Source organism: Pseudophryne corroboree, chromosome 4 (genome assembly GCF_028390025.1).
Source record: "Pseudophryne corroboree isolate aPseCor3 chromosome 4, aPseCor3.hap2, whole genome shotgun sequence".
NCBI lineage: Eukaryota > Metazoa > Chordata > Amphibia > Anura > Myobatrachidae > Pseudophryne > Pseudophryne corroboree.
Genome location: NC_086447.1, coordinates 681,627,036 through 681,641,864, shown reverse-complemented (window position 1 = coordinate 681,641,864; position 14,829 = coordinate 681,627,036). Strand labels below are relative to the sequence as shown.

At 42.4% G+C, this 14,829-nt stretch overlaps 1 protein-coding gene across 1 annotated transcript in view; it reads left to right on the top strand.

Moving 5' to 3' along the window:
* The window catches only part of ESR1 (estrogen receptor 1), a 507,877-nt gene that overhangs the window by 159,215 nt on the left and 333,833 nt on the right, over window positions 1-14,829 (top strand). Inside the window, exon 2 of the mRNA XM_063917872.1 lies at window positions 4,366-4,556. Within this exon, the coding sequence (XP_063773942.1) occupies window positions 4,366-4,556 (191 nt within the window). The remainder of the gene's footprint in view (window positions 1-4,365; window positions 4,557-14,829) is intronic.

The following is a 14,829-nucleotide window of genomic DNA, read 5'->3' as shown; positions in this document are numbered from 1 at the left end:
ATGGGTTATGCTAATAAACCTTGGTGCACTATGGCGCACCAGAGAAGACTAGATGAGCGAGGCTCCATCTGTAGGTCAGCTCAGCAGCATTGGAGTAGAGGATAGACAGATAGGTCAGCTAAGCAGCATTGGAGTGGATGGGAGCAGATAATTCAGGGCAGCACTGGCATGGAATCAGCATATACATCAGAGCAGGGCGGATTGGGATGGAAAATCAGCCCGGGAAATGGATGGAAGAAGCCCTAATGGGGTGGGATCTGAGGAGGGGGAGGGGTCTGTTAAGGGGGGCAGGATCCCTCCTCATAGGGCCTGATTGTACGCAATTGTGGTCTTCCTTGCATCTTTTGCTGCAGTTGTGTCTGAGACCAGGGGCAGATTGGGAACTAAATGGGTATGGGCAGCACAAGAGGTATAACATACCTTGTAGCCATGGCAGCATCACTGGATGGCAGAGTTGCTGTACTATAGCTATAGAATAACAGAATGAATGCAGTGTACTGAGTGTGGTGGGCTGCCTGCCATGTGGGGAGTGGGGCCACATGACAACAACAAAAAAACAGGCCCCACAGACATGTCGGACAATCTACCCCTGCATCAGAGGCACATAGCTCTCTCCGGCATCTGCTGAGAAATGGCGCCTGAGTCACCGCTGCAGGCACTTATATGAAATCCAAAACCCATGATAACACAGTGCATAAAGTAGGTTCAGGCGCCACCACAGAGGGTTAGGGTTAGGCTGCGGGGGGAAAGATTAGGTTTAGGATGCGGAAAGGAAGGGTTGGGATTAGGGGGACATGTGGGATATACTTACCTTCCCCTGTCGGCATTCTGCTCATAGGGATGCCGCAGTCAGTATTCCGACCGCCGGCATCCCAACTGCCGGCATTCCATACTGGATCCGATTTATCTATATACTGTATATATGATAAAGTTGTCATATATACAGTGGGGGCAGATATAACTTGTGCAGAGAGAGTTAGATTTGGGTGGGTTATATTGTTTCTGTGCAGGGTTAATACTGGCTGCTTTATTTTTACATTACAATTTAGATTTCAGTTTAAACATACCTCACCCAAGTCTAACCCTCTCTCTGCATATCTTATATCTTCCCCCCTGCTGTGTACATGGATTTGTCCATTTGCTGACAAATTTGCTGCTGCGATCAGGTCTGAATTAGACCCATAGTCTGGAGGTATGTTTTTAGTCATAACTTTGCTATAGGGTGAATCCTTAATCAGCTATGGGTACACCACAGGCTGCTGCATGGCACTGCAAAATGGTGTGGAAGCCATTTTGGTTCATTGTGTTAATCACTGTGCATGTCCAGCAAAAGATCCACAGACCATCACACTTCCTCTATCTTTGACAATTGTTTGATGGCAAATAAAATTAGCCACTTCCCAGTGTGTTTAAGACTTACATTTAAAAAGGCAATGCTTTTAATAGCAAACATGGGATTTTTTTCTTTATTATTAAAAACATTGCTATTTTAAATGTTAGGCTTAAACACATCAGGAAGCAGTGTCTTTTACCATCCGCATTATTTTTCCATTTTTGCTCTTAAACCTAAACTTGATCATTTTTGGAGCCCCCTTGCCACCAATGATAAATAGACCTCTAACAATGTGTTGAAAATTGATGTACAGATGGGTCCACGGTTATCTTGGCAAGTTTTCTACGCCTAGGCACAACATGGTTTATTAACATAAACCCTTCATCTATTGGGGGTAATTCAGAGTTGATCGCAGCAGCAAATTTGTTAGCAGTTGGACAAAACCATGTGCACTGCAGGGGGGGGGGGGGGGGGGGGGGCAGATGTAACATGTGCACAGAGAGTTAGATTTGGGTGGGGTGTGTTCAAACTGAAATCTAAATTGCAGTGTAAAAATAAAGCAGACAGTATTTACCCTGCACAGAAACCATATTACCCACCCAAATCTAACTCTCTCTGCAAATGTTATATCTGCCCCCCCTGCAGTGCACATGGTTTTGTCCAACTGCTAACAAATATGCTGCTGCGATCACCTCTGAATTACACCCATTGTTCTCAGCTGCAATTAAAGGTCAAGATAAACATGGACCCATCTGTACAGTAAAAACTTAGCAGACTCTGTAAAATGTTTACTAGCAATCGCTTATGCCACCTCTAACCTCTGCAGAAATTGTCAATAAATATCCCTGTGTATTGGTAATACTATTTTTAACTAACACTATTATTATAAATATATTCCAAATAAGATTTCTCAAGTAAGAATTATTACCAGTTATTTATATAGCAGGGATGTAGTTGGGATCCCAACTCTCGGGATCCTGACAGTCAGAATGCTGACACTGAAACCCCTACACCTGTTAGAATGCCGACGCCAACATCCCAACAGCAAGTATCCCGTACGTGAGTATCCCAGGGAGGTTAAGGGTTAGGCTGCTGGGGGGGGGGGGGGGTGGAGGTTAGAGTTAGGCTGTGGGAGGGAGGTTTAGGCTGCTGGAAGGGATGGTTAGGGTCAGGCTGTGGGCAGGGGAGATTAGGGTTAGGCTGCGGGGAGGGAGGGTTAGGTTTAGGGGAAGGGAGAGGGAAAGGATTAAGGTTAGCTGCCTCCTGCAGCCCTGTCGGGATTTCAAACAGTTCGGATGCTGGTGTCGGTATTGTGACCACTGGCATCCCGAATGCTGGTATCCAGTACCCAACCCATGTAGCACACACATGTTCTACAGCACTTTACAGAGTACATGTGGTCATTCACATAACTATAAGGCAAATACCACTGACTCATCACAAAATCTCCTGAACCATGAGAACTAGGAGCTTGACATTTGGACAGTAGCTTGCTTCCTATACGTAGGCACCCACTAAGAAGGAATTTTTCAAAATTCCACCCACAAAGGGATTAAAAGGGGTGAGATGATTATTGGGAATTCCCCAATCACAGAGGACAGTTAAGACAGCCCACCCAGCCGGTGCTATAAAGGAGGGGGGGAGGTCACTATGCAGAGCAGTCCATTATTCAAATAGGGGAGCCACATCAACTGCCACCCCTAAACACTGACAAACATTGCTGGGTGTCAGAGCCGACCCTAACTAATATGATGCCCTACGCAAGATTTTGGCTGGTGCCCCCTAGCACCGCCGTTAGTTCTGCAGGAGATGCCTGGCATAAGTCAGTTGGCAGCTCTGCTAACGTCGGGTGCCTTTTGTTTATGAAAATGCATTTTATTTGCATTACTTTGGGGCTAGGATGCACAAGCAGCTTCTGCTGATTAAATGACGTGCAGCATGTCTATATTCTGTGTGCGACTGCAGCTGTATCTGCATACGAAATGCTACATTACAGTGATTTCCATTTTGTATGCAGATACAGCCGCAGTCAGACACAGAATATAGGCATGCCGCATATCATTTTAATCAGCAGAAGCTGCTGGCGCCCCTAAGCAAACCAAATGCCCTAGGCATTTGCCTAGTTTGCCTATGCCTAAGGCCGGCTCTGCTGGGTGTGGCTCCCCTGTTTGAACAATGGACTGCTCTGCAACTGCAACTGGCAAGGCAGTCCAGCCTTCTGATTTAGGAGATTTTGTGATGAGTCAGTGGTATTTGTCTTTTATATATATATATAGATTTCAGATATAAGTACTTACCCAACCTATTTCCAGTCAGGAGAGGGTAGTGTCTCAATTATCAGAGGTTAACCTGTCACTTGAACTAAACATTGCCGAACCTCTCAGAGAGCAATAGGAGGAAAAGAGAGATAGACATTTTGACTCTTAAATCCATTAAAGGAAAGCTTAATAGTCAGCTACTGCTTATCTACTGTGTAAAGGGTACCGACAGCTCTCCCAGTGACCTTAAGTGTTGTGCGAAAATCTTTATCTTTTTACCTCAAAGGAGAGTGAGAAGCTAAGGAAGGAGACCTAGGGCCCTTTGGATTAGAGTCAGCCTATCACTGCAAACCTTACATATTTAACATATAGCGGGCGGAGCTTGGCCTGCCGTCCCAGCATTTACAGCACTGAGCAGTGCAGCATCAGAGGCGGGACGGGGCAGAGAAGGAGGCGGATTAATCTCCTCAGCGTCAGCCTTTTGACAGCATCAATCTAGGGAAGGCCCGCCCCCGGAGGTGAGGCCTGACAAAGATATATGTAAAAAAAATGTAAAAGCCATATTAAATTTGCTTAAATACCAGCGCTTTTCATCTCTTTGTGATTATACTTGAAATTCCGTAGCGAAGCACGGGTATTCAGCTGCTACTTTATGTAATATAATATTATTATATAAAATTATTATTGTAAGGTTTTTAACCTCTATTTGTCAGGGATTAATTATTAAAATGTTTTATTTGAAAAATAATATGGAATTTTGATAACTATTTGCAGGTCAGGTTCAGACAACAGACGTCAAAATGGAAGGGAACGCATAGCTTCAGCTAATGAAAAGGGAACACCAACAATGGAATCCAGTAAAGAGACTCGATACTGTGCAGTATGTAGTGACTATGCATCTGGATATCACTACGGCGTGTGGTCATGTGAGGGCTGCAAGGCTTTCTTCAAAAGAAGTATACAAGGTACAGTAGATATGTTATTTATTATTATTATTATTATTATTATTATTATTATAATACACAGTCGAGTCACATTATTATGACCATCAGCTAATAGCCAGAGTAACTGTCGTGGGCACTACGGACAGCAACTAGACAGGCTGAACTGTAATTTTAGGCACACGTCTGGTAGCCCATAGGTTAATTTTGGCGGTGAGCTGCTCCACTGTAGCGTGTCGGTTGGCCCTCATGCATCTTCGTAGCCGACGTTCACCTATCACATCAGTGGCTCGTGGTGCTCCACAGTTTCCACGTCGGTTATTCGCAATGGTGCCATTTGTCCAATCACGATACACCTTCACCACAGCAGCACGCGAACAGTTCATGACAGCAACTAGTGATATGTGTACAGGCGGCCTATCGCACACCTTATATATCCCACAAGTTAGTGCACAACACGTGACGTACTGTACTTCATGGGCTATAAGCTGCCGACGTCAAATGTAGGTGGTAATAATAATGTGACTCGACTGTGTATAAAGCCATCCTACAGTAATTATGCAGTGTTGTACAGAGAATATTTGATGACACAAATACAAACACACACACACACACACACACACACACACACACACACACTAAAAGGGTCTATTTTTGTCAGCAGCCATTTTATCTATTAGTACATTTTTGGACATATGTGAGCTAACAGGAGCACTTCAATGAAACTCACACAGGGACAACATACAAACACAAGCACGGATACAGAGATGGATTAAAGCTTTGGGGTTCCTAAAGAGACAGATTTAGTATGCGGAAAGACCACTGCAACTAAGCTGCTGAGGCCAGTGAATCTGTGTCTGAGGATGCAGGTGCTGGCTTTGGCATGCCGTGGAAACGGGGGCAACATGCTTCCATTTTCTGAAATGTGCCCAGTTCCTGCTCCCAAATGCCTTCAGCCTGAGTGTCAAGTGATGAATAAAAGAAAGAGCATAAGAGAGAGATAGAGGAGATATGGATAAAAGGTGGGAACAGAAGAGCAGAGAGACTGAGAATGAGAATGGATAGTAATAGGAAAGGGAAGATAAGCCAAAGAGAGAACAGACTGAAGAAAATATGAATATGAGAGGAGAAGGGTCAATGCTGTGTAAAGGTGGCAACATGTTAATCTACTCCCATCCCTCCTCGTCCCCACATGCAGATGTTATCACTGCAGTAATGCGCTGCGGCAAACACTCCCTCTGAGGACTACAGTTTGCTCTAACAGGGCATGAGAAAGATGTCAAAGCGCAGGCATGACACTGGGGGCACAGATCTGGACCAGAGCGCACAGGTCTCATTGTGCCAATGGCAGCTGCCTCTGCTGCTTGCCCCAAGTCCCAGCAAAACCCTGGCTGGCAAGAATGTAAGGATTGTAGAGAATAAGTGAAGCGAGGGCGAGTTAGAGGACAGAGGAATAAAGATTATGGGGGAGAGGAGAATAGACAGTGGAAAAAGATTAGTGGAGAAGCAAAATGGTGAGATAAAGAACAAAGGGTGGAGGGTGAGCAAACACATACAGAGTAAAAAAATACAAAATAAAATTATTACCTGGCTATGAGGGATGTAAAACCCCATCCAGATTTAAGCCCATCCAGCCTTAAGCCCTGTCTCTGGCTGCCGCCAATGCCTTAAGCTCTGGTTCCCAGTGACATTAGCTGTCAGTAACCGGTAGACCAAGCCGCAAGGGACAGATAGGCTGCAAAGCTGGTGACTGCATCACAGCAAGGGATGGGTGCTATTCCGTCTCTTCTCCAGATCACATTGCAGTTCTGCTCTGCACTGCAGCTGTATTTCAGATATGGAGGGCCCCCTGAGACAGGGGTCCCCACCAGGGTACTTACTCCCTGTGCCCTCACCTTAATCTGGCTCTGTACAGATAGTGCCTTGGTCAGGGTCGGCATATGGCCCCAGTTCAGTGAGGTTTACCACTGTGTCATTGCACTGTCCATAACATAAGTGTATTGTGCAAAATGCCTCTATATGCTTGAATTTAGCTAGCTAAATATCCTGCATAAGTACAAAATAGAAGGCAGATTAATATACTGAATGTTTCAAAACCAGTAATGAGTTTAATTATTTATTGTTTTTATCCAAGCTTTCAATTTACATATCAAAATTTTCGAAAGAGGGTGTATCTATCTAATATAGTAGACATGAATAATTGTAATACTTTTTAAAAACTTTGTGCTCTTTTGCATTATAATCCCTAATTCACTCTATGCAATCACTTGCAAATTGCAAGTAGAGTGAATTAGGGATGATAATGCAAAGGAGCACAAAGCTTATAACAATTACTGGGGCAGATGTATTAACCTGGAGAAGGCATAAGGAAGTGATAAACCAGTGATATGTGCAAGGTGATAAAGGCACCAGCCAATCAGCTCCAATATGTAAATTAACAGTTAGGATCTGATTGGCTGCTGCCTTTATCACCTTGCACATATCACTGGTTTATCACTTCCTTATGCCTTCTCCAGGTTAATACATCTGCCCCATTGTGGTTTAGCTTCTCCTGACCAGCATAACATTTTAAAACAATGGACAACATACTGTATAACATTATACGTCACCCTCTCTTGCCATGCAATACATACAGTGGCAATATACTGTACAGTGTACTCCCTCTCATTGTTAGAAATGGAACTGAGTCACTTACCACCTGTTGTAATGAAAAACAGCACAGGCACTCATGGGGTTTGTGGTTGGCAAGCCTCCTTTATTTCACAAAGTTTTGACCAGCCCACAGGCTATTTTCATATAGTACAACATGTAATAAAAACATAATGAAGCAGTGAGGTGGCAGGTCATAGGATAAGCATGAAGGTATCAATGTTAATATGCCATCAGACCCAGAGGAGCTAAACCAGAGTAATGGATTTTTACTGTATATACTGTGGGGACTATTTATTAATTTTAATAAATCACCCATATGTTTTATTATTACGCAAACTTAAACCAATAACCTAGAAATAACAGCACAGACCACTGTATAGATTGGAAAAATTGAGGTCACAGACAAATTTATTAAATTCAAATCAGAATTGGAAATATTAATCACCAGTGGCGAAAAAAGCAGTGCCAACTCGGCCATGGCTTAAAACTTTTGAATCCTTAAACAAATGGGGCGGAGTTTCCGCCCCTTGCACAATCCGTCTTGGGTAGAACCATCTCCCCTTAATTAGCACAATGCTGTTCCCTCCTTAAGATGGTGACCTGGTCCTCCCCTGAGGTAGTGACCGACTCGCCTATTCTCAAAGGAGAAATGCTAGCCAAGCTCTGCTGCGCTAAATTGAGCCGCCGAATAGCACTGCTTTCCGCCCGCTGCGCCTCGCTTTGCTGGAATAATTATAACAAATTATTCCAACGTGAAAATGTAAACAAACTTTAATAAAATTAAATTGCCGGGTGGGTGGGAGGGATCACAAAATGGCAAGAGGAATTTGAATTCCTCAGCCCAAACTTAAATAACCTATCATAACCCGCCTACCAGACAATGGGTCAGATGTATTAACCTGGAGACGGCATAAGGAAGTGATAAACCAGTGATATGTGCAAGGTCATAACGCAACAGCCAATCAGCTTCTAACTATTAATTTACATATTGGAGCTTATTGGTTGGTGCGTTTTCACCTTGCACTTATCACTGGTTTATCACTTCCTTATGCCGTCTCCAGGTTAATACACCTGCCCCAAACTGCCATTGGCTAACTGATTGATTGACAAACCTAGAAACCCTATCAACTAATATCAACATCTAAACAAGATTCAACCAACTTAGCTACATAACAAACAGGGGCCTAATTCTGAATTGATCGCAGCAGCAAATTTGTTAGCTGTTGGGCAAAACCATGTGCACTGCAGGGGGGACAGATATAACATGTGCAGAGAGAGTTAGATTTGGGTGGGGTTTATTCAAACTGAAATCTAAATTGCAGTGTAAAAATAAAGCAGCCAGTATTTACCCTGCACAGAAACAAAATAACCCACCCAAATCTAACTCTCTCTGCAAATGTTATATCTGCCCCCCTGCAGTGCACATGGTTTTGCCCAACTGCTAACAAATTTGCTGCTGCGATCAACTCAGAATTACCCCCTGGGTGCTTATATTCACTCTATCCTATACAGTCTCTCGTTCTTTTTAAGCCCGGGAGTTTTCACTTATTGCCTATTTATATAGTTGTACTTCTTCTTATGACTGTAGCTGGCTATCACCTGCATTACCCTTTATCTGAGGCCTCCTAAAATGCTTCCAGTGCACATGACTGGTCTGTCAAGTGGTAGGAATAGTCTAGCACAGTGGTTCTGGGTGCCTCGGGACACTTGCAGGGGTACCTTGGATTGGTGGTCCAGGACCAATTCAAATTATTTATGGTCAATGTAATAGGCAAAACCAGTGCAGGTAACTGTCAATCATTAACTATATGGGCAAACAGAAGCAAATCTTGTCCCCACCACTTAACTGAACCTAAGGATGACATAGAAACACAGTTTACTTAATTTAATATTTCTTTCTAAATTTCTTGATGAGAAACTTTTGGCCTAGGGGTGCCGTGAAAAAAATCCTGATACTCTAGGGCGCCGTGATTCAAAAAAGTTTGGGAACCACTGGTCTAGCAGCTGTGGCCCATGTTGCTGGTGAGATACCCTTGTGCCTTTTTTTATATACTGTAAATCACAGTAGTTATGTTTGATTTTCACTGATTCAAACCGATGGAAATCAATCCAAATCAATGTTGTACTTCCAGTACTAAAACAGACATTTACTAACATTTATTAAATAGGGGCCGATTTATCAATGAGTTTTAACTATTTAAAAGTCATTGTGTATGTTTAAAGGTGCTCCAGCCAATCAGCTCCTGTCATGTGTTTGAAAAATGACAGGAGCTGATTGGCTGAAGCACCATCAACAATCAAATAAAACAAAAATCTAAATCCATCTGTTAATAAATGTGTGTTTCACCCCCTGGAAGCCAACATTGATTAAGATCTATTTTCATTGGTTTGAAATAGATGAAAATCGACCTTTAGTAAATAAACCGCAAAAGTGTCTTGATAAATAGACCTCTATATTTTGTACCAAGCACTCTTTCATCACCACCCTTATTGCTATATCTCTAACACATACTGGTGGTACCGAAGAAAGGAACAGATTTAGAGAGGGGAAAGTGGAGACAGATGGGCCAGAGTGTGCATACCCCACTGCCCCAAAAGACATATGGCCACATTTCTTGTCCGTTGCAGTGCCCCGGTCCCCTGTCTGTCCTGTCATTTCAAGAATCTGGCATGATGTTTAAGGTCTGTAACATTACTTTCATCTAAAGGTGAATGCAATGCAAGGCAATACACTACATACCCCATAGTATTGCCTTAGTTTATTTTATGAACCACAGTAGTGCCCTAGTTCATGTCATGTTACATTGTAGGGCTGCCAGTACACATTATGACACACAGTGCCCCCAATTCACATTATGACATATTTTCCCCGGTTCATATTATGCCACACTATAGTGCCCCAAGTTCATATTGTGTCACATTACATTGCCCATAGTTCATATTATGTAACATAATGCTCTCCAGTTAATTTTATACCATATTACAATGAGCAGGTCCATGGGCATAACTAGATATATTGTAGGCCCCAAGGCAGAGGCGTAACTCTAGGAGGCAACGGAGTCATCTGCCGCCAGGATCCTGCTCTGAAGGGAGACACCACTCCTTCCATTCTTTGACTCCATGGAATTAAGTTAATTGACAGCTGCCGCTATCTTTTCAGTGGTCAACTTCCTCACTGGTCCCTTCACCGTACAAATCGCACCCTTTTTATTATACTGTAGATACACATTTTACAAGTGTTATACCCATGATTAGAAACCATATCCTGTTACACTAGAAGCAGACACTTTACTGATGAAGTAAGGTGTACATATATACATACATATTTTTATCTAAATATGGGGGGGGGCAACAATATTTATCTTGTATCTGGGCAACTGAGACGAACTTGCACCACTGCCCCAAGGCAAATATTTGTAAGGACCCCTATTTACCACCAATTGGTGAAAAATATATATTACACTCAATATTTAACTCTTGTATATAACACATGTAACTGTGACAGGGAAGGTGGCCCTCCTCAGCTCTGGGCCCCATAGCAGCTGCACTGCCTGCACCTATGGTAGCTACAGCCTTGCCGCACAGTACATATCTTTTTTACACCTGGCAATCAAATATAAGAAAAACACCCAAGGATAAATACCATTACAAACTAAGTGAAAGAGTCTTAGCTCCTAATTTGGAACTACAGTGTATCTCTGACCTCTCTTTCTTTACTCTTTTATATATTTGTAATTATTAGTAATTACCCATATCCAGTCTTGATAGTCATGCTAATTGCTATGAGAAGTACGGTGTTTGGCACAAATTGACTGACCTAAGGTAGTTTGCATTGTCACAAATTTTCTTTATAATATTTAAATGATAAAACTATTGCTACACAATACTACTAATGATGCTGAAAAATACTCTTTCAAAGCAAACAATGTAAAAAATGGAGTGCATCAGCAGCAGTGACTTGCATTCCAATTGTCTTGTTATTTGAAAAACCATATACTCTTCAAAATTGTTTTTGTTTAAAGAAATCTGGAATATAGTTTAAACCTTCCGTTTATTTTCCTTACCATCTTTCTAAATTGACAATCACTGTGTTGTTTATTCTGAACTGCAGTAAGCACATCCAGTATTACCTCAGCTCCACTTTAAATCCACCCACTATTCCTAGTTCATAAAGGTCTAAATAATTATTTTTTCAGCATTGCTTTTAGCTTTTAAAACAGAACAAGAAAAAAATGTTCCAATAAACACCAATATTTCTGAGAAAAAGTCACAAAGGGTATTTTAAATAATTATGATATAAATATATATTATTTGTAAAAAAAATAAAATACTGATGTTTTGTGAGTACAGGTTTCGGTCTCTAAACTTTGGATTTGAAATTATATTTGTCATATCCTGCTTTCATTTGTAGTTTTCATAAAACCGATGATAAGGAACAGTATGGATTTGTTTAAAAGAGGTCTTTAGCCTTGGTTATTTTTACAGTACTTTCTCCCCGCATAACCATCAGAACAGTTGAACTCTTATGGATGCCAGCCATTCATATTACTAGTTATTAGCAATGCTGATATTGAAGCTCCAGTAGGCAGGAAAATGGATCATTCACATAGCTCTGGTTGTCCAAGTGTCAAAAATGTCAAAAATATATTAACTGTGACTCTTCTGGTAATGATGGTAGGGAAAACTAGAGATGAGCGCCTGAAATTTTTCGGGTTTTGTGTTTTGGTTTTGGGTTCGGTTCCGCGGCCGTGTTTTGGGTTCGAACGCGTTTTGGCAAAACCTCACCGAATTATTTTTGTCGGATTCGGGTGTGTTTTGGATTCGGGTGTTTTTTTCCAAAAACACTAAAAAACAGCTTAAATCATAGAATTTGGGGGTCATTTTGATCCCAAAGTATTATTAACCTCAAAAACCATAATTTACACTCATTTTCAGTCTATTCTGAATACCTCACACCTCACAATATTATTTTTAGTCCTAAAATTTGCACCGAGGTCGCTGTGTGAGTAAGATAAGCGACCCTAGTGGCCGACACAAACACCGGGCCCATCTAGGAGTGGCACTGCAGTGTCACGCAGGATGTCCCTTCCAAAAAACCCTCCCCAAACAGCACATGACGCAAAGAAAAAAAGAGGCGCAATGAGGTAGCTGTGTGAGTAAGATTAGCGACCCTAGTGGCCGACACAAACACCGGGCCCATCTAGGAGAGGCACTGCAGTGTCACGCAGGATGTCCCTTCCAAAAAACCCTCCCCAAACAGCACATGACGCAAAGAAAAAAAGAGGCTTTTTACTGATATTTGGTGTTTTGGATTTGACATGCTCTGTACTATGACATTGGGCATCGGCCTTGGCAGACGACGTTGCTGGCATTTCATCGTCTCGGCCATGACTAGTGGCAGCAGCTTCAGCACGAGGTGGAAGTGGATCTTGATCTTTCCCTAATTTTGGAACCTCAACTTTTTTGTTCTCCATATTTTATAGGCAGAACTAAAAGGCACCTCAGGTAAACAATGGAGATGGATGGATTGGATACTAGTATACAATTATGGACGGACTGCCACGGTTAGGTGGTATAAAAAAACCACGGTTAGGTGGTATATATTGTAATACAATTATGGATGGACGGACTGCCTGCCGAGTGCCGACACAGAGGTAGCCACAGCCGTGAACTACCGCACTGTACACTGGTTGATAAAGAGATAGTAGTATACTCGTAACAACTAGTATGACTGACTATGACGGTATAAAGAATGAAAAAAAAACCACGGTTAGGTGGTATATATTGTAATACAATTATGGATGGACGGACTGCCTGCCGAGTTCCGACACAGAGGTAGCCACAGCCGTGAACTACCGCACTGTACACTGGTTGATAAAGAGATAGTAGTATACTCGTAACAACTAGTATGACTGACTATGACGGTATAAAGAATGAAAAAAAAACCACGGTTAGGTGGTATATATTATAATACAATTATGGATGGACGGACTGCCTGCCGACTGCCGACACAGAGGTAGCCACAGCCGTGAACTACCGCACTGTACACTGGTTGATAAAGAGATAGTAGTATACTCGTAACAACTAGTATGACACTATGACGGTATAAAGAATGAAAAAAAAACCACGGTTAGGTGGTATATATTATAATACAATTATGGATGGACGGACTGCCTGCCGAGTGCCGACACAGAGGTAGCCACAGCCGTGAACTACCGCACTGTACACTGGTTGATAAAGAGATAGTAGTATACTCGTAACAACTAGTATGACTGACTATGACGGTATAAAGAATGAAAAAAAAACCACGGTTAGGTGGTATATATTATAATACAATTATGGATGGACGGACTGCCTGCCGACTGCCGACACAGAGGTAGCCACAGCCGTGAACTACCGCACTGTACACTGGTTGATAAAGAGATAGTAGTATACTCGTAACAACTAGTATGACACTATGACGGTATAAAGAATGAAAAAAAAACCACGGTTAGGTGGTATATATTATAATACAATTATGGATGGACGGACTGCCTGCCGACTGCCGACACAGAGGTAGCCACAGCCGTGAACTACCGCACTGTACACTGGTTGATAAAGAGATAGTAGTATACTCGTAACAACTAGTATGACACTATGACGGTATAAAGAATGAAAAAAAAACCACGGTTAGGTGGTATATATTATAATAATACAATTATGGATGGACGGACTGCCTGCCGACTGCCGACACAGAGGTAGCCACAGCCGTGAACTACCGCACTGTACACTGGTTGATAAAGAGATAGTAGTATACTCGTAACAACTAGTATGACTATGACGACGGTATAAAGAAAGAAAAAAAAATACCACGGTTAGGTGGTATATAATTATACAATTATGGATGGACGGACTGCCTGCCGAGTGCCGACTGCCGACACAGAGGTAGCCACAGCCGTGAACTACCGCACTGTACTGTGTCTGCTGCTAATATAGACTGGTTGATAAAGAGATAGTATACAACAATATACTACTATACTGGTGGTCAGGCACTGGTCACCACTAGTCACACTGGCACTCCTGCAGCAAAAGTGTGCACTGTTTAATTTTAAATTAATATAATATTATGTACTCCTGGCTCCTGCTATAACAACCTGCAGTGCTCCCCAGTCTCCCCCACAATTATTATAAGCTTTTATACATTGATGTGCAGCACACTGGGCTGAGCTGAGTGCACACAGACTGAGTCACACTGTGTGACTGCTGTGTATCGTTTTTTTCAGGCAGAGAACGGATATAGCAGAGAACGGATATATTAAATAAAAGTTAACTTAACAACAACTGCACTGGTCACTGTGGTAAACTCTGTCTGCACAATCTCTCTCTCTCTCTTCTAATCTATTCTAATGGAGAGGACGCCAGCCACGTCCTCTCCCTATCAATCTCAATGCACGTGTGAAAATGGCGGCGACGCGCGGCTCCTTATATAGAATCCGAGTCTCGCGAGAATCCGACAGCGTCATGATGACGTTCGGGCGCGCTCGGGTTAACCGAGCAAGGCGGGAAGATCCGAGTCGCTCGGACCCGTGAAAAAAAAAGTGAAGTTCGTGCGGGTTCGGATTCAAAGAAACCGAACCCGCTCATCTCTAGAAAATACCTGTATGTA